Raw genomic sequence first — 26234 nt, forward strand, 5'->3', positions numbered from 1 at the left:
GATTTGAGAAAGCACCTGTGATGGCCCGAAACGCCTGTGCGTCATCAAGGACATACCCGCATGTGGAATTTTAACCATTATGTTTTAAGAAGCTGAAATAAAAGTAATATTTTAGATGGTGCGAATCCTAGGGAGTGGTCACTAATATTATATACACAGCCACATTTACACTAATATTATATGGTGGATAGGGGACACAGAAAAAGACAAAAAGCCCAAAGCCTTCAATGATCCATAGGCGAAGATAAATCTGAAAGTGAAAATTAAGAAGTAGGAGAATGTCCATCACACAAAAGATGTCTGTACTTGCGTCTGACATGGAGGATGTAGGTAATGTCAGAGGTAAAGTGTGATGCCAAAGAAAAAATGAGTCCATGTGGATGAATGAAAACATATGGTGAGTAGGGATGCTCGGAAAATTCCGCGGAATTATAAATTCTTTGATTCCGGCCGGAATTAGGTTAATTCCGATTCCGGTAGTCAATCGGAATTCCTATACCTCTCAAACGGAATTCCGCGGAAATGTTATAATTCCGACGGAATTTTCCAGAATACCACAAAAAAATCTCTCTCTCCTCCTCCTCTCCATCCATCCATATCATGCAGTAGGGAATTGCAGATTTTCAAAACAGTTTATATACCATAGCTGGGATTTGAACCCAGAACCTAGTGTGTAGTAGGTATGTGTCTTAACCTCTAGACCATGACCTACACTACATGCTAAAGCTGGCGGTAGCATAAACCATACTTCCATTATGATCAATTCGATAGAAAAAGTAGCATGATTAAGGATTTGTACTTTTTGAAAAGCATGCCTATATACCATAGCTGGGATTTGAACCAAGGACCTAGTGTATAGTAGGTATCTGTCTTAACCTCTAGACCATGACCCACACTACATGCTAAAGCTGGCGGTAGCATAAACCATACTTCCATTATGATCAATTCGATAGAAAAAGTAGCATGATTAAGGATTTGTACTTTCTGGCTTCCATGTGGATGGGGGGTGCTGCACTGCTATTCCATATGTGGACCACCAATATTTAAAGATGTAGCTGACTGCATTTATAAGCAATACATTTTCTGTGTGGGGGGGCCGGTAAGAAAGCCTTAGGGGGCCACATTCGGCCTGCGGGCCTTAGTTTGAGGACCACTGCTCTAGACCATCAACCACACTCAGGGCCAGGCTTTAGCATGTAGTGTGGTCAGAGGTGGGACAAGGTCCTTCAGCACCCAAGGCTGAGACAGCAAAGTGCGCCCCCCCATCCCTCCCACCCCAGCTGTTACACACTGATTGCTATTACACTAAGAGGTGCCCCAGGCCCCCCCCCCCCCCCACCCCCAACACCTTAATCTCTACTTATCTGGCTTGCAGTCGCTGCCATGTATCACCTTTTCTTATTTCTGCTTCAAACACAATTGGGAATGACAGCTGAATGAATTGTGCACCCCCTCCTACACTGCGCCCTGAGGCTGCAGCCTCTCCCTTACTAGTGGGTAAGACAGGTACCTACTACTATGCAGTGTGGGTCATGGTCTAGAGGTTAAGACAGATACCTACTACACACTAGGTCCTTGGTTCAAATCCCAGCTATGGTATATAGGCATGCTTTTCAAAAAGTACAAATCCTTAATCATGCTACTTTTTCTATCGAATTGATCATAATGGAAGTATGGTTTATGCTACCGCCAGCTTTAGCATGTAGTGTGGGGCATGGTCTAGAGGTTAAGACAGATACCTACTATACACTAGGTCCTTGGTTCAAATCCCAGCTATGGTATATAGGCATGCTTTTCAAAAAGTACAAATCCTTAATCATGCTACTTTTTCTATCGAATTGATCATAATGGAAGTATGGTTTATGCTACCGCCAGCTTTAGCATGTAGTGTGGGTCATGGTCTAGAGGTTAAGACAGATACCTACTATACACTAGGTCCTTGGTTCAAATCCCAGCTATGGTATATAGGCATGCTTTTCAAAAAGTACAAATCCTTAATCATGCTACTTTTTCTATCGAATTGATCATAATGGAAGTATGGTTTATGCTACCGCCAGCTTTAGCATGTAGTGTGGGTCATGGTCTAGAGGTTAAGACAGATACCTACTATACACTAGGTCCTTGGTTCAAATCCCAGCTATGGTATATAGGCATGCTTTTCAAAAAGTACAAATCCTTAATCATGCTACTTTTTCTATCGAATTGATCATAATGGAAGTATGGTTTATGCTACCGCCAGCTTTAGCATGTAGTGTGGGTCATGGTCTAGAGGTTAAGACAGATACCTACTATACACTAGGTCCTTGGTTCAAATCCCAGCTATGGTATATAGGCATGCTTTTCAAAAAGTACAAATCCTTAATCATGCTACTTTTTCTATCGAATTGATCATAATGGAAGTATGGTTTATGCTACCGCCAGCTTTAACATGTAGTGTGGGTCATGGTCTAGAGGTTAAGACACATACCTACTACACACTAGGTTCTGGGTTCAAATCCCAGCTATGGTATATAAGCTGTTTTGAAAATCTGCAATTCCCTACTGGATGGATGGATGGATGGAGGAGGAGGAGGAATTTTAAAATTTTTCGGGCGGAATTCCGACTTAAACGGAATTCCGCGGAATTACCCAGGTATACCGTCGGAATGGATCGGTAACGGAATTTCTATATGACGGAATGCGGAATTGTAACGGAAATGGGCAATTCCGACCATGCCTGATGGTGAGAGATCCACCTTGAAGCTGTTAAAATACTTGCCTGAGAATGACCCTGAAGAAGGGGAGAGGAAACAGAGAGAGAGCAGAACTTGGATTGAAGGGGAGAGAAGGCAAGGAGAGGTGAATAACCCAGGTCAAAGATTGACTGGAGGAAGCAAGGAGGGGTGAAGAACCTGGGATGAGGAGGGGGGGGGGGGTGCATGGAGGGGTGAAGGATCCGGGACAAAGGTGGAAAGGAAGGGGGTGGGGGAGTAGCAAGGAGAGGTGAAGAATTTGGGACAAAGGTTGGAGAGAGGGGAAAATTGTGATAAATGAAGGGAAAAAAGTACCTGAGAGCAACCCTGTAGAAGGAGGGAGTAGACAAGGTAGAAAGTGGGGGGGGGGGGGTGCATGAAGGGGTGAAGGACCTGGGACAAAGGTGAAGGGGGGGGGAGTGGAGAGTTGAAGAACCGGGGACAATGTTAGGCAATGTCTCATGATGCCGAAGAGGAAGACAGATCCCGTGTGTCTCTCCATTGCCAGATGGTGAGTCACTTACCTCTCGCTCTGCTGCGCTCTCTACATAGACTGCGCTTCTCCCCCTTCCACGCCTGTGCTGCTCCCTCCTCCAATGCTTCACCCTGGGTGCCTGACCAGACTAGTCCGCCCATAAAATGGCACAACCACTGGTTTAATCACTGTGCAAACTCTAGTAGATCAACCTCCAACCCTGTCCATCCCAGAAACATGTTACCAGTATAACAAGAATAAACAAACTCATTGGCTGTGCTGTATACCAGACCTTATAAAGAGAATTGATCCCCATTATCCATGATAAATTACAATTCTGAAAGATTGTAAGGCTGGCTGTGGCCTGGATCACACTGCAAGAGCTTTTTAAGCGCTTTTGATTTGAAAAGCTCTTGCTAATGCAATGCTTTGGGGGATTTTTGTAAGTGCGCAGTGGTGAGGCTTGCAACGCATCCAAAAGGACGCGTGCGACCTGCTTGGAATACGGCCCGGACCGGGGAACTATAGGTAATTAACACCTTATATCCCCACCGCATACCTGCAGCAATTAATCCTCATTTGAATCACGAGTAACCACTCATGGTTACTCGGGATGAGCAAGCCTACTCAGCTCTCATTGTCTACCTGTTTATCAGAGCGGTATAGAAGAATAGATTGCGCTGTGCCCATAAAACACGCCTCTGTCACCCTTCTGGCCCACCCTTGTATCCTATTTACCTGCTTCTCTGCCTCTCAGATCTCACACACGTGCGCCTGCGCTGCTTCACTGCAGTCCTCAGCAGCGAGATCTGAGAGGCGGTAACAGGATAGGGCGTATCACCCGGCATCAATGACACCCGGTGTATAAGACAACCCCCAACTTTTCAGAAGATTTTCAAGGGTTAAAAAGTAGTCTTATATGCAGGAATATACAGTAATAATAATAATAATAATAATATGAAATTAACCAAGGTTGGCCACTAGAGGCATGTTCAGTACACACCCGGAGAAAGGATCCATGAACTGCATTGTAATTTTTGGCCACAAGATGGCAGTGGTACAATACGAACACCGCCTTCATTTGGAACGCAGAGCTGTGGCAAAATCGGAATGCAGAGGCTGGAAGTCAGGTGATTATCAGCCAGGCGAGAACTTTATTACTAGCTTCCTGTCTGAACAATAATAGCACAGAAGCAAGACTGCAACTGATATGTGATCAAATTCGGTAATGGCATTTCTATTCGTTTTCTTTAGGTAAGCTGTTATTGTTACCTGGAGGAGCCTTGATGTGAGCCCTCAGTGGTGAGAAAAAAGGAAACCCTGCCCTACAGCAGAATTGTGGCCACCCAGGAACTTTGCATATGTGGCAATGCATGATCAGGGGCATGACACACCCCACCCCAGAAGCTCCAAGCCTGCAGAGCTGATGGGGTTTGTAAAGGAGGAGATCTGAAAGGTGTGTGGGTAAAGGAAGGCACCTGGTAAAAACATATTGTACGTTGGAGGTGGTCATTAGCCAATAAATGTGATTGGCGTTTACTGGATTGGACTGTACCATTCTACTGCCTGGCCATAGCTCAATAGTTAAGTATGAGCTCTAAGTTGAGTTGCAATCTGTGTTGAGTTACCTGTTCTCTGCTTTAGGGAACACTGGTTCCCACTCCTTCATTAAATTCCAGAGTCTTGGCTTAGCCCATGGTTCAACCATGATCGTACCATTAAAATAAGGGAAATTCCACCTAGCAGCATTGGGTGGTTGGGCAGCATGCTGATGTTGTTAGTGGGTTATAGCTTTTACATTCTAAGCTCGGGCACAGAATTTTATATGTATCTATTTTTTATGTACATTTAATAGATCATCGTGTGTAACAAAAAAAAATATATATATTTGGCGTCTAGTTTAGGGGACCCAGCAGGAAACCTCACAGGGAAATTCTGCTAATGTGATTAGATGGACAGCCCTCTCTCAAACAGCTAGGTTTCAGATTGGTTGTAGTAAAGGGCGCCCACACTATTCAGCCAATCACAAAGCATTGTGCTGTAGAGGGTTATGTGATTGATTACTGCTCCCTATGACGTTTCCTGTTGGGTCCCCTAAACTAGACTAGTCGCCCCAAAAATTTGTTTTGTACACACACACACACAAAAAAATTGGTGCACCAGTTTATACCGTAGAATAGATCCTTAAATATAGAGAAATATAGTGAACTTTTAATGACTTGCTTGCTCCCAGCCCCCCCTTTTCTTGATTAAAGTTGCACCTTTATACCACAGATATAGGCAGTAGGGAGGCACAGCTTCAGCTCTCACAACAATCGCTCCTCCCTATACATGTGCATGTGACTAAGAGGGGAGGGGTTCAGACTAGCTGTAAGTGAGCAGGCAACTGTAGGTCACTTAAAAAGAGTTGTCAGTCTATGAATTGGTGCAGCAGGTATTATTATTATTTATTTTTATTTTTTTTTACAAAACTTGTAAAGCTTTAAAAAATTGTGCAAGAGTGTTAATTCTTATTTATTGGTTTATTTTTTTGTATCATTCATGAGGATCTACACTAATGCCTTCTTCTTCTGATTTCTTAGTTCATGAACTGATTCTTGGGATTGTTGACTGACTCACTGTTCACAAATCACAACGAAAATGAAGCAGGACAAGAGTCGCATTACCAAGATAGTAGACATTACCCTGGAGATCATCTACCTGCTGACTGGAGAGGTGAGGAGGATTCTGGGAGTGTCACATGTCATCACTCCTCTCTTATCTCTACTGATACAACACAAAGCTGAGTGGAGAGGTTGTGGTGAAGGGATGGGCAAGAGGGTTCTTGGAGTGTCAAATGACATCACTCTTACCTCTGTTAAAAGACCACTATCACGAAAAATGTTAGATACATATTTACACATACACATAAGAGGTACTGAGTATTTTTCTCAGAGTAAATATAAATTATTTTTTCCCTATGTAGCTGTCAATCTGGTAGCTCTGGACCTCTTCCTAACTGGTTTTGGACTAGTCCAACTTCTCATAGGGGATTCTCAAGATTTTCTTTATTTTCAAAAGCAATCCCCTAACAACAGTGGCACAGTCCTACTGAGTAGTGGCATCTACAGTATGTTGGGAGATCATCTGGTATCTTTGTATAGGTCATTTGTAGGGACTGCTTTTCAAAAGATTCAGACCCCTTTTGCACATGGGCAATTTTTTTGCGTTGCATTACCCTTTTTGCACGCAGGGTAATGCAACAGCAAAAAAAGTGTACGGGGCCCAGTACACTTTCCGTGTCGCGCTGGAAGTATCTGATTCGCCGACGACCCACTGCAAAGTCAACAGTGCTTTACTGTGCAACTTCTGCAGCAGAATGCATTGAAGGCAATGTGCGGCTCAGAAATTTAAAATTCGTTGCGTATGCGCAGAACGACGCATATACGACGTGAAAGCCAGGAATCCCTGTGACGTACTTCCTCTCCAGCCACTTGCCAGGGGGCAGAAAAGGGTGTGTGGGAGGTGCGCGAGCGGCGTGTGTGTGTGGGGGGGGGGGTAAGCCTAATGTATATGACCCTGTCGGCGCTCTTTGCCGTAGGGTCATCACTTTTTTAGCGGTGCAATGCGAGGGGGGCAGCGCATCACACTTACATAGGAAAGGTCTTATATAGGAATAATTCATTTTAGTCTGTTATACTCTGGGACAAATGTACATCTCATATGAATGTGTGCACACGTTTTTCAAATGCCTACAATATATTTGTGAACCGTTAACAAAACATGCCAGATTGGTGGTGTTTTTCGGGTGGATTCTGTAAAAAGCAATAGGTCTGCAGTTGCTTACTCTGACATTTTATCTGATTGTCACAGAGGTACTCCCTAGTAAAGACAGCATCTCTGGAGAATGACATTTATCCCCCTCTGCCAAGACGATGGAGAAAGGACCCCAACACAGAGTCTCCGCCTCCCTTCCGAATACCTGAGCGTAACAACAATAAGATGATACTGAAAGCCATCAACAAAATGATTGAGCTGCTGACAGGAGAGGTGAGCAATGCAGGAAATTATGGGATTTTATCCAGTACCAGCAAAAGATGTGTAGAGATGGTGACTGTATCATTGTGTGTGTCAGGTTCCTATAAGGTGTCAGGATGTCACTGTCTATTTCTCCATGGAGGAGTGGGAATATATAGAAACACACAAGGACCTCTACAAGGACATCATGATGGAGAATCAGCTACCCCTCACATCACTGGGTAAGCGAAGACATTTTTTAATTGGATTGAACAGTATGAAGCATCTAACTTGCCGGTACTAGGGCCAGCAGAGTACTGCAAGTTGTGCAATAAACACGTCCCGCAGTAGATGGGTAAAGCAACTGTTGTTATAATGCAAATAACCCAACATGCTTTACCATAGCGATGCGTTCACCACAGTGGGGTAAAGAGGCGCCCACATATTGATAAAACTAGGTCAAAAACACTAAAAACATAAAAAATGTGGTGGCTTACCTCAATAACGGCAATCCCTTAAGAGAAGAGAGTTATTTAACACAGGCAATGCGTTTCGTGGGTCCAGTGCCCACTTTTTCAGGCCAATACAAGTGTAGGAGCTGAAATTAGCCTATAGCATCGAGCGCTTGATGCTTTTGGTTAATTTTCAGTCTGGCACTTGTATTGGCCTGAAGAAGTGGGTATTGGACCCATGAAACGCGTTGCCTGTGCTAAATACATTTCTTCTCTTAAGGGATTGCCGTTATTGAGGTAAGCCACCTCAGCTTTTATAGTATAATAGTTTAATAGTAAAATAGTTTTTAAGTGTCTTTAACCTAGTTTTATTAATACTTGGTCACCTTTTTACCTGATTGTGTTGTACTTTCTCTAACCCCCCCCCCATCGAGGTTTGAGGGGTCCTCTCTGGTCTCATTTGGTTGACACCAGCATGAGAGCCAGTCCTTTTTTGCTACAAGTAAAGCGACCATATCCAGTTCCATCTGGACCCCCTGAGTGTCGGGTTTATTGTCTCCACCTGCTTCCAGTGGTTGGTTGCCCCTTTGCAACCCTCTTTTATGGCCAGCTATTCTACCATTTGCATTTGTCTGCTCCCGTCAAAACATAGTATGCCATTTGGGCTCCCATTGTGTTTGTATCTTTTTTTCCAATAGGGTGTCCCGGCACCCCATCATAGCAATGGGTTAGTATTGGTAATATTGCAAAGTACTGCCTGTGCATGACAGTATTGCCAGTGGTTTGTGCATCAGGCCCTTAGATACATACTTCCTCTGATAAAAAGAATGCACATGAAATGGGAAGGACTAATGTGTAGCCATCAAATATAATATAAAGTCCTCCAGGCTGTAAGCTTCTCAGAGGCAGGTACGTTTTACAAAGGGAGAGACCAGTATGGAGGGTCCGCCTAGATCCTTCTATCATCTGATAAACGCATAGAGACAGTGTATTCAGCCATTGTGTGTTTCCTGCAGATGAAGCCAGGAACAAAAACCCACCAGTGAGACGCACAGGTCCTCTTTATTCCCAGGATCATGCATGGGAAGACCACCCCATTCCTCAGCGTTTTCAGGTAGGTGGTATTGAGACTCCTAGGAAGCAGTAAAATGATGTTGTACATTGCAGTATGTAAATGTTCCTAGCGGTGTGGATAAAGGGCTGTCCATGCGTTTCATTCTCCAGACCAAACAGCTGTTATTAACGTTGATTTCTGTTTATCATCTTTTTATCAGAGAGAAAATGTGATTACCAGTAAAGTAGACGTCATGGATGAAGACGAGATGTATGTGGGGGATGATGAGTCGTGTAAGGAGGTGGCGATTCCTTCACAGCTAAGCTTAGGTGAGGAATAGGTACTGAATGCAGCAATCTCCACATACCCCTCTCTGTCAGTAGTAATTAAAATGTACCTGAGACTGGGATAGAATTCAATTATACAGACCTGGGCTTCCTCCAGCCCCCTCCAGGCTGATCGCTCCCTCGCCGTCCTCCCGCGCCACCTGAATCCTCCGCAATTCGGCCTGGTAATTCCTTCAGTTGAGGCCAGTCGGAGCATGCGCAGTCCAGCTGCAATTTTGATTTTTATGATGACAATCCCGCTTTAAGCAAGTATAAGCCCTTCAAGCAAACCTCCAAATGAGTATACATAAACAATTACCTTTAGCAGCAGCACCTCCTCCTTTCATCCGGACCATTTTCGCCACTTTGCTTTGCTCCTTTCATGTTTTTTTTTTTTTTTTTTTACTTGGAAATTCTTTAAAGAGAACTCGAGGTGGGTTCTAAGAATCCTAATAGCAGACAGAGGCTGGCTGTGCATATAATCACCAGCCTCTGTCGCTATATATTGTCCCTCCAGGGCCACCCTGCGCTCTGCTCTGCCCCCCATAAATCACAGCCGCGCTGTCGACACGCAGCGTGTCAACAGCCGACTGTTTACAATTGCCTATCAATCTCTGACGCTCCCCGCGCCTCCTGCATAGCTCCGGTCCCCGCCCGCGTCCCTTCCCTCCCCGCTGATTGGAGGGAAGGGAAGCGGGCGGGGACTGGAGCTATGGAGGAGGCGGGGGAGCGGCACAGATTGATTGGCAATTGTAAACAGTCGGCTGGTGACACGCTGTGTGTCGACAGCGCGGCTGTGATTTATGGGGGGCTGAGCGCAGGGAGGCCCTGGAGGGACGATATATAGCGACAGAGGCTGGTGATTATATGCACAGCCAGCCTCTGTCTGCTATTAGGATTCTTAGAACCCACCTTGGGTTCTCTTTTAAAGGAACTCGAGGTGAGAGGGATGTGGAAGCTGCCATACGAATTTCCTTTTAAACCATACCAGTTGCCTGGCTGTCATGCTGATCTCTTTGACTCCAGTAGTATCTGAATCACACACCTGAAACAAGCAATGCAGCTAATCTTGTCAGATTTTTGTCAGAAATACCTGATCTGCTGCATGCTTGTTCAGGGTCTATGGCTAAAAGTATTAGAGGCAGATGATCAGCCAGGCAGCTAGGCAATGTGCAGTTTTTAAAAGGAAATAAATATGTCAGCCTCCATAGGTCTCTCATCTCGGGATCCCTATAAAGATGGTGACCTCTTGGAACCACTTCTGGGCCATGGGTCCGTGCACATAATGCATTCGTATTCATGGAGCGCCACACACAAGAGGACCTAAGGTCTGAACATGCTTAGTCCTCTCCCGGTATTAGCAAATGTCCCTCAGAGGTGCAGGTGCTGGAGGCATGGACTAGGCGTGTGTCATGCTGCAGGGGGTGTGTGTTTTGGGTGTCCCTTTGCAGCTTATGCCACTCCTTCCTTTTCCCATTGTTCTACCAGCTGCTTGTCAAATATGAAAAACTGATTATGGCCAAGAGTTGGGCGGGGGGAGGTGTTTGATGAAGGACGCTGTGTAACTGGTTGTCAAAAATCTCTGGTCTTTTTAAGACTGTATTCTACACAACAGCCGTGAGAGTCTGATGTGTAATCTGCTTTCTTGAGCTGCAAAGCAAACAGAAGCAATGACCCTTCTAACTTTCCAGCACTAAAGACAGCAGAGGTAGATGGTCTGCGTTGTGCTTAGGAGTGAGAGCTGTTCTCTAGTTTGGGAATTCCTCCTGTCCATATGTAGTTGCCAGTTTTGTGAAGGGATCCTGGGTCACATGACTCTCTTTCCCCTTTTCACCTTTGCTAGTGAAATCTGGGAAGGTGAACTAGCGCTTTAACCCATTCCAGTCCTATGTGCCATGGCGATGTGTATACAGTTGATCCGCCGGGCTGCGTAAGTGTCAGACACGTCTTCAGCTTCTCTTGGGTTTTAGCAACGTTTTCCCAAAGAGCCAGACAGGGGAAATACCAACTAACAGCTTGTACAATTGGCTAACTGACTTGGGGATTGATTCACTTTGTAGGACGAGATGCACTATTGGACACTTTGGCCCAATAGGCTGCCTGTCAAGTGACAGCCAGCCTATTGGGCCAATCAAAGTCCGGAGATCTCGTTCTACAGAGTCACTGGACCTGACATTGTCCAGAGTGGGACAATTGGAGCAGCTGTTCGTTTTGGGGAGAGTGTGAGTAAGTTAGTAGTGCATGCTACATCAGTAGCGTGCACTACTTTGAAAATGTTACTTGCGCTGCCACACTAAGCTGCGCTGCTTGAGCAGTGTAGCTTAGTGAATCAACTCCTACTGATTTTTCTGTGAGCCAGATGCAGCCATCAAAAGAGCCACATCTGGCTCCCGAGCCATAGGTTCCCTACCCCTGTTCTATGTGGATCAAAGTATCAGACAAAGTCCAACACCTTGATCCCCTCCAGCACCACGCACTGGTGCATAATAGAATTACGCTGGTGCGTATGCAAGGGGGCAGAGCTACACTGTGTGAGCTGGTGCTGGCCTCTCTTCGCCCTGAAGCCGCTCCCCTCAGAGGAAGGAGGTACAGACACTTTGGATCACCGCCGCCAATGCAGTTTTCACAACCACTAATATCCCCCCAGAATACTGAATAAAAGAAGTGCTCATGGAGGCGTGTTTGTAAAATAGGGCTGGAAAGGGTTCATGCTCACGAACAAATGGAACCATGCTCTTCTTTCATGAACTGAAGTCCTTCCTTGGGTGTCCTACCCAAGGTGAAAATTATGAATGAAATTATTGTATCTTCCTTCTCCTAAAATGACTTTTTAAGATATTCCACAAGTTTTATTTTATATTTAAATCTATTTTTTTGAGTTTTTACTGTTTTATTGTTTTTGCTCAGTGACACTTTCATTGAAGTATGCCAGAGCTAAAATCTATGTACTATTGACCCTTTCTATCTCTTTCCTGCTCTCAGAAGCCATTTTCTGCTAGGAAAGTGTTTTATAGTTGGAATTTCTTATCAGTGAGGGTCACACTGTAGTCACTTCCTGTCTGAGTCAGGACTGAGTCAGCCACTTACATACCTGATATTTAACTCTTTCAGGCAGAGAAGGGGAAAAAAAAAGGAACACAGCCTAGTCATTTGTATGCTTGGCACTGTACATACACATGTCTATCTCATCATGTCACCTCGGGTATCCTTTAAAATAAGCTTGGTGTGGCCTAAACAAAATATATTGATATTAACCCTTTGCAGTTTTTTTTAAAATTTAGAGTTATTTAGTTCCTATTTTCTCATCAATTTACAACAAGCTATAATTTTCCTAATGATGTGGCTGGATAGTGTACAGGTTGAGGGCAGCACCTTTGACGTAGAAGACCAGGGTTGGGATCTTGGTTGGAGCCAGTATCTAACCAGTAAGGGAACCGTTGAGCAAAACTCCCTAAAGCTCCAGAGTGGCCTACTGAGCACGTGCCAATTGGCTGCAGCTCTTAAAGGAAACCAGAGACCTCACACAGCAAAGATTTGATACATACCCGGGGCTTCCTCGTGCCCCATAAACACGTGAGTCACCGCGATCAGCCCCGATAACTGGATCAGTCACGTTGGTCTGGATCAGTCACGTCAGTCTGGATCTACTGCGCATGTGCGGGAGGTCCGCACATGCGCAGAAGACCCAGACTGGACCTGTTACCGGGACTGAACGCGGCTGAACGGCAGACCGCAGGAGGGCGGCGAGGGACTCACACGTGTTTATTGGGTGGGAGGAAGCCCGGGGGAATTTTCAAATCTTTACTGTGTGAGGTCTCCGGTACACTTTAAGCTCTGAGGCTGACGGCAGAAAAGCACCATACAAATGTGTGCATTTGTTTATTACATTTCCAGTCTGGAATCGCTGTTCTGTGTTGTGCTAGTTTTGGTGCAGACACACCAGGTATATTCTTTTTCCTGCAGGAGTAATTAGCTGCAGAGAGTAGCAACACTTCTTGGTTATGTTCCACATCTGCAGAAACTGGGTGACTGGCCACAGGGAGGCTTTGGCACTCCCAGTCTTGGACGAGTCTGTTACAGTCAATGTAACACAACGTCAAAGCTCCTCACCTCAAGTTAGGACATTTAAATATTTTAATATGTAATGAGGAGGTGCTGGAGGTGGTGTGGCACAGCAGTAAAGACAATTAACCCTCTGCACACTCACCTGCAAGTTCTCATGCAAATTCAATCACACAATTCATGCATGATCTACACACTATCCGTACAGCTAAGTCTTCGTTTTGTATTTTGGTAGCTTCCTTGGGTGATTAGTTTGATGCACCCAGTAGAGGGTAGTAATGATATGCACTGATGCATCTGTCCCAGGAGAGGACAGTAAAGACAGGTGCTCCTAATCTATAGAAAGGTTTGATGCACTTAATGCTTGCACATTTGTGCTATGCATGTTATGGGGCCAGAATTAGGACACATACTAAATGGGGAATCTCTGCGTGGTGTATGTGACTATGCAAAAGACTTTATTTATGTAACGAAGACCCTGGCTTTTAGCTTAGCTGTAGGGATAGCGTGTAGTTCATGCATGAATTGTGTGAATGAATCTCCATGAGAACGTGCAAAGTGAGTGTGCAGAGGGTTAAGTGTCTTTGTTACAGTCAATGTGGAATATTTCAGTGCAAACAGGCATATGTCCCATTAATCATAACCATTTGTATGCTCTGAAGGTTTCCCAAGATAAATGCAGCATGCAGCCCCCCCCCCCCCCCCCGCACCTTTTCCTTTTTTATGTGACGTTACTTCAGAAAACCTAATCTTATTTGTATTTGTTTCCCCAACAGGTGACCAGGAGACCAGCATGAGCTCACAGAGACACCTCACAATGTCTCCAGATTACGACATAGAGGATGATGATGATATCATAGTGGTCTCTGCAGGAGAAAGTTCCAGGAAGCGTCTTCCAAGACTGCATAGCAGAGATAGATTACAGGAACCCATAAACATTGAGGACCTGTCTTCTGATAGACTGTACACCCTTTCCCCAAATGTCCATTCAGGGCATCGCCGTACAGGTGGACAAACTCATACCTCATCATATGACCTCATCCTTGCCAATAATGTGGACTCCGCTGCAGACAGTCACGGAGTCATGGAACCTTTCTTTTGCCCGGGATGTGCAAAATGGTTCTTGCAAAAGTTACCTCCTGAAGAACATCAGACCATCACACACAAAGTGCAATTTTCCTGTCCAGATTGTAGGAGTAGCCTCAAGCATCACGAAGGTCTACCTCAACCAAACAAAGCTGACATTGTAAAGTTGATGCATGGATGTTTGGAGTGTGGAAAATGTTTCACAGTTGAGTCAGATCTTTTTAGACATCAGCGCAGCCACAGTGGAAATCAGCCACGTCTATACCCCGAGTTTAAAAAGAAGGCTGAGCACCAGAAGATGAACGCTGATGAAGGCTGGCTGGAATGTGCCAAATGTGGGGAGCGATTCTCTGAGAAGTCATCTCTTCTTGGTCTTCATTCAAATGAGGAGTGTCTGAAATGCTCTGGTAATAAGTGGTTGCTCCATGGACATCCCAAGATGGAACCTGAAGAGGGGACTTTTTCTGAAGATGGAAACTGTTTTACAGATAACCTAGCAATCTATAAACATCATGAGAGGACCTTTTCAGACTATAAGCCATTTCCCTGTCCAGAATGTGGCAAATGTTACACCTCCAAATCTGTCCTCAACCGACATATGAAACTTCACTCGGACTACAAGCCATTTCCGTGTCCAGAGTGTGGGAAATGTTTTGCTAATAAATCTCTACTCAACAGCCACCGGAGAGTCCACACAAAGCCTTTTTCATGTTCGGAATGTGGGAGGTGCTTCACTTTCAAATATCATCTGGCAAAACATGAACTCACTCATATGTTCGGAAAGCCGTACGCCTGGGCTGGAGATGGAGGGACGTACTGAGTGTTTTTTTTTAGAAAAGAAGTTGATCTTCCTTTGAGACAGGCATTTAAAGGATAAGTGTACTTATAACTTAAACAAGCCAATTAACCCCAAATAACCCCTTCAATTATACTCTATTGATAATTTTGTTTCCCTCCAAATTTCTGAGAACCCCTGATAGCATTCAATGGGGAAGTAGCTCTCTACTGTAGTTCCCCAAGGCTTTGTCTTTGGCCATGTTCTTTTTTTTCTCTACACCTCCTTCCTAGATAAACTTGTTTCCTCTTGTGGCTTCCAGTACAGTAACACTTATACACGCTGCATTACTGATCAGGGGAAGTATGAGTTATATAATAGTTTCACTTATCCTTTAAAATATAAAAATAATGGACCCATGTTTTTATCTTTTTGCTGCTTTTCTGTGTATGGTGGGTTTTTTTTTACGTTTGTGTCTTATCTATCTTAAAATGACTAACCAGGTGTAAAAATATTCTGGCAATATGCCTTTTATCTGACTTTTTAAAATTATTATAAACTATAAACTTTTGTTTTGGGGGTAACTAATAAAAATAGCCATGATCCGCTATGCAAATGTTGCATAGTTGATTAAGCTTCTGCAGCCATTAGCTGCCAATTTGTTTACATGCACCGTACTTGCATTGAACCATTTTTGTGTTGCCTGCTTTGAGCTCCTGCCTCTGTCCTGCTATGACTGGCCACTCATGTTACGAGGAGGACTATAATAACTTTTTTTCAAATTCTAATCACATTATTAAGCATTTGTCCTTCCTGTATATACATGCCAACCTGCTTCCCATATGTAATAAGTATCTGTATTGAGTCTTGGAGTTGCAGCAATTTCAGGTAACTTCTTACTGCAGTAGTGATTTCATCTGGGTGATGGGATGCCTCTACTCTATTGCCTTCCAGCAGCTCTTGGAAAATGCTCAATACCTTTTGATTTTAAAAATGGTGATACTACTTTTTCTTTTTGACTAGTTGAGAGGCAGGGCTGCGGAGTCGGTACAAAAATCATCCGACTCCGACTTCTCAGTTTATGAAACCTCTGAGTCCAGTTACCCAAAATTGCTCAGACTCCCAACTCCTTAGTCTAATTCTTACCAGGGCTGTGAAGTCGATACAAAAAATCATGTGACTCCGTCTCCTCAGTTTATTGAAACCATCGACTCCACAGCCCTGTTGAGAAGAACGCAGTATGCAGGACAGGGGCGTAGCCAGAAATCATCCCCCCAAGAATAAGGTATATGATTAGAGGGAGTGCTGTAGTCATGGAGATAGAGGCGCCTGGAGACAATAGACCGCCAGTGGAGCCTGGTGATGTAAGTTCTCTCCTACTCCCCACTCACGCTACTTTGCATGGGGGAAGAGGCGGGTCACATCTGGCTACCTGTACTGCATGACTCCATTAGGCCAACCGTAGACCTCCTTATCTCAACTGGCCACTCACATGGGGCCCCCTTGACTACGGGCCCCATAGCATTTTATCCTTCACACCTGTATACATTTTAATACTGTGCAGTAGAAAGTAAACTATCTTTCTGCTTACAGGACTAGTGATCTTACAGCAAAAGAGGCATCTGAAGATCTGTTTACTCTAATCTCCTTTTCTTCTTCAAGGGTTCCTACACATTACTCGATTTGTGATGTCGGTACCCAGCCAATGCAATCATAATGATTGATTGATGATTGAGATCATTGCCACAACATGTCTGCCTGGTCATCATTTTTAGCAATTTATCTCCAAAATTGTTTGAAATGATTGATCCGGTGTGCTGGAAAGGTCTCGCTCAAAAGAAAGTGCACAGCGGTAGTTGCGACAGACCCCTGATGCCCGTTCTCCTTCCCATGTAAATGATACATCTCCCGAACTTCGGGCTCCCCTATCAGCTGGCGCATCTCCTCTTGTGTCCCACTTCTTTCCCCATGGTCCGCTTGAACCATGTGACAACTAGGGATGGTCCTGTCTCGGAAAAATTCATGGAGAAGCATGTGATCAGTTTGATCAGCTGATAGATTTATAAAGTTCTGATGGCTTCCTGGTTTAATGGATGATCATGACCAGCAAATCAGAACCTTACAAATCTATCAGCTGATCAAACTGATCACATGGTTCTCCATCAGTTCTCCTAGGCAGGACCATCCTTAGTGACAACGCCGCACGTGCTGACTTCTGTACTGAAATCTATCGGAAATCTGTTTGTACTACACTGGCAGCTATAGATCTGCGTACCATCTGCAAGTGGATGGGTACCAGTACATATCTCCTACCCTGTACCCTTTGTTACCTGTAAGTAGGCTGATATTAGTTTACTGTTAGCACAATGTAGTGTAGCAAGGCAGTTTGTAGTGGGACAAGAGCTGAGGCTGCAGATGGGATCGCATGCAAACATGAAGCATGTAAACAAATAGGAATCATCTGTACATTTGGTCTGACTGTCAGTGGCCAGACCTAATGTGCAGATAACGGATCCCAGATATGTGAGAAATCCAGTAACACACACTTGTGGGCAAAATCAATGGCTGTCAGGAAGTGCGCATGTGTTATTTGCAGGACAGGATGAGCAGCTAGCTAAGATTTCCTTACTGCAGGATCTTCTGTGACCCATACGCTGTTTAAATAAAGTTCAAATATACTTTTACAACCCATACCTGTGCATTGTTTGCCTTTTTTTAGCTTCATATTATCTTGATGTTGGATATTTGTTACACTAATAGCCATTTTTACTGGACAGGCTACATTTTTTCAGATACATGAAATGTAGATTCTAATTCTTTACTATGCAGCTTTTATATATTCATTGTGTTTTGCCACTGCTTCACATTTTTTAACAACCTAATAATGGCAAGCAGTACATCTTGTAGCAAGTGGCTGCAACAAGCAGTAACACTGAGTGCTTAGGATCTAATTTTATTGGTATATGTGGTGCATGTTTGGGTGTGGTTGGTAGCTACTCACATCCTCAACAGGTACCTCCTATCGATGCTGGAAACTTATCACTTAGAAGATAACAGACTGGGTGCCAGACTGCGAGGATGAAATGGGCCACTTAAGGTGAGTATTGGCTGGGGTTTGGGATAGATTAGGTGGGTAAGGGAATAGGGTAGGGCTAGTTGTAGTTCTTGGGGTTATAATGATTAAGTTAGGCATCAGGAATGGGTTAATGTTAAGGTGGGAGGTTAGTTTTTGGCATCAGGAAAAGATTAGTGTTAAAGGGGAACTGAACTGAACAGCACACGAGGAAGTCTTTTTTTCCACATACAGTTGCTGAAGAAATCTACTGCTCTGTGTTCTGTGGTTGTTTAGACAAAATCAAAATGTCTAATTAAAAACAAATATTTAATAAGTAGTGGTGGACTTACCTCACCAGTAAGTAGACACCGAGTTGGTTGATTTAATAGTCAACAATGAAAAATGTATACACTCCGCAATGCAATGCGTTTTGCAGGATTAAGCCGCTTCATCGGGCAATAACGGGAGCAATAACTTGTACTGGGTAGTGTAGAGGTGCTTGGCAGCTACACTGACCAGTACTAATTATTGCTCCTGTTATTGCCTGATGGTGGTGGTAAGTCCACCACTACCTCTTCTTTTTAAAGGTTTTTAATGGTTTTATCCTTTTATTTGCACCTCTGTACCATCCTTGCTACTTTCCACCCTCGGTGGAGGGGAGTTACCCCTTGTCTTCCTTGTTCTAAGAGACTGTTGCCTACGTCCCCTTTCTATTATGATGACATGCGCTGATCTATATTTATTTAAATATTTAATGATATTTTACTATAACTTAACTTATCTCTACTCTCACACAGAATCCTTCCTGGGGCTGCTTAACCTTTCACACCCTCTTCCCAGTGATGCCTAACTCTTAAAGAGACTCAGAGATGAAAAGACCTAAAGATTTGATACTTACCCGTGGCTTCCTCCAGCTCCATAAGTGCTCATCTCAGTCCCACGCCGTCATCCCGCTGTCTGCCATTCAGCTGCGACCAGCCGTGGTAACTTGCTCAGTAGCGGCAGCCAACTAAGCAAGTTACCGGGGGTGTTTGCGGCTGACCGTGGGAGAACGGCGAGGGATCCGCGCGTGTTTATGGGGCTGGAGGAAGCCCCGGGTAAGTATCAAATCTTTAGGTCTTTTCATCTCAGAGTCTCTTTAACCACTACCCTGGTGGTACCTAACCCTTAACTTTTCCTGGAGTTTAAGGCTAGGCACCCACCAGGGGTTGGATAAAGGACAACTGTAATGAGAGGGATATGGAGGTTGCCATATTTATTTCCTTTTAAACAATACCAGCCTACATATCCCTCTCATTACAGTTGTCCTTTAACCCCCCCCCCCCCCCTAACAAAGTGGGCACCCAACCTTAACACCCCCTGCCTATCCTTAACCCCTGATGTCTTGTCCTGCTGTGCTAATCATGACTACAAATTTGCCCCCTCCTTGTGTTTACTGTCCCCATTGTGACCCTCTAGCCTTCCAACTGTATGCCCTTTTTCTCTACTGTGCCCCCCCCCCTAGTGACCTCCTGTCCCGGGATTACATTAGTGTACCCTCCACTCTGTATTTGGTATTCACCTGTGCTCTAATATCCTGTGTCCCCATACACTGTAGTGACTCACTGTAATCAATGCCAATCCTCTTGGTGCTCACTGTTCTATGTGCCCACCAGCCTGCTTGCCTTGTCCAAATGCACTTTATGGATTTTATTCTCAGAATGCAGCATGCAGCGTGAATGGACGCAGACAAGCAGGCTGAAAGCTGCAAAGATGCAGGAATAATGATTACGGGAAACTAGGGGGAGCCACACAGACACTTATGAAGCTTTGGTGGGCCTGGTGCCACCACTCGGGGCCCATGATTATCCACTGTGTGTCCCACAGGCTTAAGGCAAATACCTCGACTTTTGTCTTGGGTGCCCTGTGGATAATCCTGCTCTGGTCCACACCTCCTTCTTTTTTTTTTTTAAAACTGTTTAAAAAATTTTTTTTACTGCACTTGTCACTTCTATCTACTTTTATATTCATTAGGCGATACCCTTATGACTACAGTAAAAATGTGAACCCACGACTGTGAAGAAACGTCAGTTCTTTTTGTCTTGTGTGGAATAGCGTGTATTCTCATAATTGGCCACAAGATGGCAGCGCGGGACTTAATAAGGCTATAAGCATGGGGGAAAATAGTCCTCTAGCTTGGAACGCAAAATGGTAACTTGAACTAGAGGCCTGCGCGGGTCCATTTTTTCATACCCGCACCCGACCCGCTACCCGCACCCAACCCGGGACCCGCTTTCTGGTGAATTTGATACCTGCTACCTGACCCGCGACCCGCTTTTTTACATTTTCTTCTAAAGTGCACATTTAAAGTAACATTGAGCTGTAAAGTTAATAAAACCTATTTTTATACACAAACCAAAGCTAAAGAAGGTTTTTAGCTTGCTTTCACTACCCGCACCCGCAGACCGCTACCCGCACCCGCAACTCGCACCCGCAGCTTAAATCAATTCGGGTACCCGAACCCGAACCGCATTTTGTGTTACCCGCGGGTACCCGACCCGCTGCAGGCCTCTAACTTGAACCGCAGAGGTGTATTGATGTAACAACATGAGCTTTATCAGTGACTTCCGTTTGTAACAATAATAAGAAAGTTGAACTTGAAGCTGGTATGTGATCATAGTTATTAGTACTGATTATATCCTGATCTGGGCTGCTTACAATTATTTGTATGTCATTATAAATAAAATCACACGGGTCACTCTGCTTTTTTAATTTAAAACGGGGACTCCGGCGTGCAAAAGCATGTAGTGGCGCTGCGCCGGAAAATGGGCGTGGCCATGACATTGTATGGGCGGAGCTAATGTAATGATGTAACAGCGAGGCATAAGAAAGCAGTGTTTACGCCATGATGTGGTCAAACGAGGATTCGCATCATGGGTGTGCAAAAACTATGTGATGCTATTTAATAGTATACCGTTACCCTAAAGCAGCAAACATAGCCAACTATGACCATTAAATAATAAATGCAGCAACAGTTACCCCAGACGCCACAAAATAAACGCAATGGGCAACATGTCGGCACAAAATAAACGTATTGCGGGCAACATGTCAGCACAAAATAAACGTATTGCGGGCAACATGTCAGCACAAAATAAACGTATTGCGGGCAACATGTCTGCACAAAATAAACATATTGCGGGCAACATGTCAGCACAAAATAAACGCATTGTGGGCAACATTTCAGTACAAAATAAACGCAATGGGGGCAAACATGTCAGCACAAAATAAACGCATAGCGGGCAACATTTCAGCACAAAATAAACGCATTGCGGGCAACATGTCAGCACAAAATAAACGCATTGCGGGCAACGTTTCAGCACAAAATAAACGCATTGCGGGCAACGTTTCAGCACAAAATAACGCATTGCGGGCAACATTTCAGTACAAAATAAACGCAATGGGGGCAAACATGTCGGCACAAAATAAACGCATTGTGGGTAACATTTCAGCACAAAATAAACGCATTGCGGGCAACATGTCAGTACAAAATAAATGCATTGCGGGCAACATGTCAGCACAAAATAAACACATTGCAGGAAACATGTCAGTACAAAATAAACGCAATGAGGGCACATTTCACCTGGAAAAAAAAGCTTTTACTCACCTGACAGCGCGCAGCTCCCCCGGACGATCCTCCTCCAATCTCCCGCTCTCACAGGCAGAGCAGGACTACGGGAAGATGGCGCCCGAAGCCCTGTACTGGAGGGACAAAGTCTCCAGTACAGGGCTCCGCCTCCGGATGCCATCTTCCCGTAGCCCTGCTCTGCCTGTGCCTGCTGGAGGACAATGCAGGCTGCTGAAGTGGGGCTGCGGGGAATGAACTAGCGCAGCGTCTATGAGACGCTGCGGCTAGTTCATTCAGTACGGTGGCCAGAGTCCCGAGGCCGGGACGTCCCACTGCTAAAAGCGAGACGTTTCCCGGGACCTCATGCAGCCTGGGACCCCGAATCCAGGACCTGTCCCGGGTAATCCGGGACGTCTGGTCACTCTACATTGTCCAACAGTGGAGTATTTTTTCCAGGCTGTGCAGCATTATTGGCCACAGTATACAGAGAATATGTGAATATTCTCATGTTCCAATGACCAAGTGGGCTTTATCCCACACCGACAGGCCTCCGACAATATTAGAAGAAATGTACTCTTAATTCAACAAGCCAACAACACTAAAACCCCACTACCATTACTACCATCACTATTGACATAGAGAAGGATTTCGATACACTGAAATGGCCTTACATGTTTCAGATTATTGAAAACTAGTGACCTAAGCCAGTTTGAAAATGGGCTCTAGGTCTGTCATCACCATGCGTGCCGTGTACGCACCCGACGTCCTAGCTCTTCAACGAGCCATATCCCAATACATATGGAATCACAAAAACCCCCGAATCAATAAAAATCTAATGATGAGGCATAGTATTGATGGAGGACTCTCAGTCCCTAACCTGCTTAAGTACTTCAAAGCATCCCAACTAGCTTAACTGCCATCACTATACGCAGGGTTTCACACCCCATCCTGGGTGCGTGTCGAAAACAGTATACTAATGCCCTATACACTAGAAGGCCTCATATGGTCACATAGACCTATTCCGTCACGAGTAGTTTCAGGCTCCCCAGTCACTTCTCATACTTTACAAGTATGGAGGAAATCTAGATTTAAGTATCAGCTGCAATCGTCCACATCTCCTCTCACAAACTTTGTAGGCAACCCTGACTTTCAGGTAGGCCTGGAACCCGGGGTATTTCGTGGGTGCCACTCCAAAGACGTATGTCACCTAAAACCTATCCTTATACGCAACAAATTACCCTCCCTGGAAGACCTTATCTCTACATTTCAACCTCCTGCCTCTGAATTGTTTCGCTGTAGACAGTTGCATCATTTCATATCCTCCCTAATAAATCCCCTGATAGGGATTAAAACCTCCACCTTCGAAACATACTGTCAATTAGACTCCTTAATGAAAGGGATGGTATCATACCTATATTCAGTAATGAACGCACCCCCAGTGGATACCCAGCTCCCCTTCCATGCAGCCTGGGAGGCAGAGATGGGCGTCACTTTTGATGATGTAGATTGGAGACAATCCCTTGACATTTTATCTAAGGGCAGTATGCAATCCTCGACCATGGAAGTATCCATCAGACTATTACACAGAACGTATTTAGTTCCACTAAGACTTGCTAGAATATATCCCTCACATTCCCTGAATTGCTTCCGAGGTTGTCCCCTCCCAGGTTCAATGTACCACAGATGGTGGGAATGCCCTGTGATCTCCAGGCTCTGGACAAAGATAGCAACGTTAATGTCCAGAGCTTTTCAGAACTCCTTCACTAAGTACCCCCAGATATTCCTCTTAGGCCACAAACCGAATACAATGCAACATGCTACTTACAAACTCGTTCAACATATAGTTTCATCACTAAAGCTATATATAGCTTCCCAATGGAAAAAACCTGACCTACAATATAACGTTATTTTAACGCGCATCGATGAAAAAATGGTATTTGAACGAATTAATGCTAGAGTCCATGATACAATGCAGAACTTTGAAAGGGTATGGAGACCATGGGTAGACCACAGGGGGAATGTCCCCATGTTTAATATATTAAATGTTTAGATTAAATACCAATCCTCCATCTGTTATCATGCCTAAAGAACCACTTCCAACGCTGGATAGCTTTACCATGTTTGTGTTTACTTGCTGCAACTGGAATCCTCTTTGTAAAACCAAAAAGAAACCATATTGTGCTGTTTGGATGTATCGTATGTCCTTGTTGCTGCTTCCTTTCTGTGTTATTGTACTACTATGCAATGTTTCACCTGTGAGACCTCTAAATCTCCATTTTTTTTCCAATGTTTCTAAAATTCTATATGTTTAAACTGCATATCAATAAATACAAATAAAAATACATATATAGTTGCCTTAGGGGCTTTTTTAGCATTCAAAAAAAAGCCCTAAGGCAACTATATATGTATTTTTTTTTACTTTTTTTTCTCTTGTGTTTGTTAACTGGTGAGGAGGGGTGGCTTTGGAAAGGATTAATTTTATTAATTGTTCATTAAAAATAATTTCATTATTATGAATGGACATAGCCCCTGGCCCTGATCAGGGTCACGTCCATCCCAATTGGCTTGGGCAACACTTGCTCCCCTTCACCAATCTCCACCACATGCGCGTGCACCCGCCGCAGTAACACTGGATGCAGATACGTGGATACGCATCCAGTTAGACTTATGGAGCGTCTATCTGGACGATTATAGTGCCACGGCTGATTTATAACTCGGCTCACAAATTTCAGAGCCATGTTGTTGTTTATTTAGTTGCTTTATAGCAACATTTGATAAGACTGCAACAACATGGCTCTGAAGATTGTGAGTCGAGTTATAAATCAGCTGTAGGCAGAGAGAGAGGGAAGGCTGATAGCAGTTAGGGGGGAGCAGGGTACAGCAAGCCTGTCGCTACCCTATCAGGAACAGCTGATTTAGTGATGCAGATCAGCTGTGTAGGAGAGTAGAATTAGTGTTAGGAGCTATTTTTTTTTAACACAAGCTCTATGGATAAATTTATGCTGTCCCTATTAAACAACTTATGCTGGGGATAATGGAACAGCATAATTTTCGCCTTTAAACAAGCTTGGGGGACAACCGCACATATGCCCAATTTTCATCCGAGATGGCTCCTCTCTAAGATTACAAAATGTTTGCTTTTTAGTAGGAGGGCTTTTCAGTCTCTTTTAGTCCCCTATACTTTTCTTGTGATTTTGGGTCACCCCGTGCTGCTTGGTTACAGTTTTAAATTTTTGGATAAAGCCAAAATATTTGAGCTGGGAGAGCATAAATCATCTCCTGTCAGTTACTCCAGAATCTCATCGCACATTGGAAAACCCACATGAGGACAGAGCAGCCACTCCCATGTTAAGGACCACCTATAAAAAAGGGTTGGGGTTTTTGTATATATTTTTAAGTAGATTTGATGTGTTATTACAATTTTATTATGCCATACAGAGCTATCAAAAATCCTTCAACAGACAGTTCACCAGTATACCAAGTAAAAAAATGTCTTGGGTGAAAGTTTAAAGCAACTGACTCATGCTGCCAGCTCACATTTTCAGACACTGATGTGGCTTTGATGAGTTGTGAGGGGTGTCAAAATGCAAATTAAGCAGGAATATAACCTCACTTTATAGGCTAATATGATGTTCTAATGTACTTCCACTGCAGAGATGAAATTATAGGATGAGGCTAATCAGAAATACGAGCTGGCAGCATGAGTCGCTTGCGTCAGATGTTCAGATGAGATAAGCAGAAAACGTGGGAAAAAGCTATCTGTAACTATTTTGCTGCTGGCTTACAAACTCGAACATGTGTATAGTCTACTTTAGATAGAAGTCTGCTGAAGGATTTTATTGTTTTGTGTAGTGTTCCCCTTTAAAACATAATATACTTTGCACTTTCTATCTGTGTAACACAGCAGTGCCTCTATGTACTTTCAGACAAAACAATAGTTTGCCTTCTTAAAACGGAAGGTATTTGCGATAATCCAGGTTGGAGTGAGCATGTGATGTCTCCCACAATGCATTACTGCTGAATATGCAAATCATCCTTTGTTGTCCCTGTAAGTTAACCAATCCTCCAGATCCGCTGGAATACTATGATGTGTTAGCTTTTTCATTGTACAGAGCCACACTGATCCAACATGCATACAGACTGTTTCGAATTGGTTGATCCTCATCAGTGCATGGCATGAAATAATGTGGCTCTATGGGGGTAAGACTTGAAACACTCAGTTACAGACTGAAAGGGTAGCCCAGCTGATCATACTGCTTCAAGTAAACCAGAGCTGAAATAATAACAAGAATCGATACTTAGCTTCCTCCAGCCCCATAAGCACGTCGGAGTCCCACACCGTCCTCCCGCGTGCCTCCGATCATCCCTGGTAACAGGCTCCGCAACTGAGACGGCTCCCGGGGCTGATCGCGGCTGAACGGCAGACCGCAGGAGGACGGCGAGGGACTTCCAAATGCCTTTGGGGCTGGAGGAAACCCTGGGTAAGTATCGATTCTTGCAGTTATTTCAGCTCTGGAACATTCACCAAAGAGTCAACCTGTCCACACCCAGATCCACCAAGGGTGTAGCGATACACAGCAAAGGACAAGAGTGACTGGGTCTCCACCTGGATTTCAG

At 44.3% G+C, this 26234-nt stretch overlaps 1 protein-coding gene across 3 annotated transcripts; it reads left to right on the top strand.

The window, feature by feature from the left end:
* Positions 1-4353: 4353 nt before the first annotated feature.
* On the top strand, positions 4354-17649 carry LOC137534591 (oocyte zinc finger protein XlCOF7.1-like). Of its 3 annotated transcripts, none has more exons than XM_068256166.1 (7): positions 4354-4432; positions 5790-5922; positions 7060-7236; positions 7322-7445; positions 8672-8769; positions 8930-9038; positions 13874-17649. In XM_068256166.1, exons 2-7 carry the CDS (start codon positions 5848-5850, stop codon positions 15001-15003), a joined length of 1713 nt encoding a protein of 570 aa, XP_068112267.1. In that variant the 5' UTR covers positions 4354-4432; positions 5790-5847; the 3' UTR covers positions 15004-17649. The 3 variants fall into 3 exon arrangements, with proteins under 3 accessions (XP_068112267.1, XP_068112268.1, XP_068112269.1); XM_068256167.1 differs by having other exon boundaries at positions 4378-4461; XM_068256168.1 differs by lacking the exon at positions 4354-4432 and adding an exon at positions 4482-4663.
* Positions 17650-26234: the final 8585 nt, after the last annotated feature.

The sequence above is a fragment of the Hyperolius riggenbachi genome, chromosome 10 (assembly GCF_040937935.1).
Source record: "Hyperolius riggenbachi isolate aHypRig1 chromosome 10, aHypRig1.pri, whole genome shotgun sequence".
NCBI classification, from domain to species: domain Eukaryota; kingdom Metazoa; phylum Chordata; class Amphibia; order Anura; family Hyperoliidae; genus Hyperolius; species Hyperolius riggenbachi.

What these genes read in the sequence shown, in the direction of transcription:
- LOC137534591 (XM_068256166.1), top strand. Translation starts at nt 5,848, where the DNA reads ATGAAGCAGGACAAGAGTCGCATTACCAAGATAGTAGACATTACCCTG. An exon ending in CCATTCCTCAGCGTTTTCAG is followed by an intron (nt 8,770 to 8,929) that starts GTAGGTGGTATT and finishes TCTTTTTATCAG; the next exon opens with AGAGAAAATGTGATTACCAG. An exon ending in TCCTTCACAGCTAAGCTTAG is followed by an intron (nt 9,039 to 13,873) that starts GTGAGGAATAGG and finishes TTTCCCCAACAG; the next exon opens with GTGACCAGGAGACCAGCATG.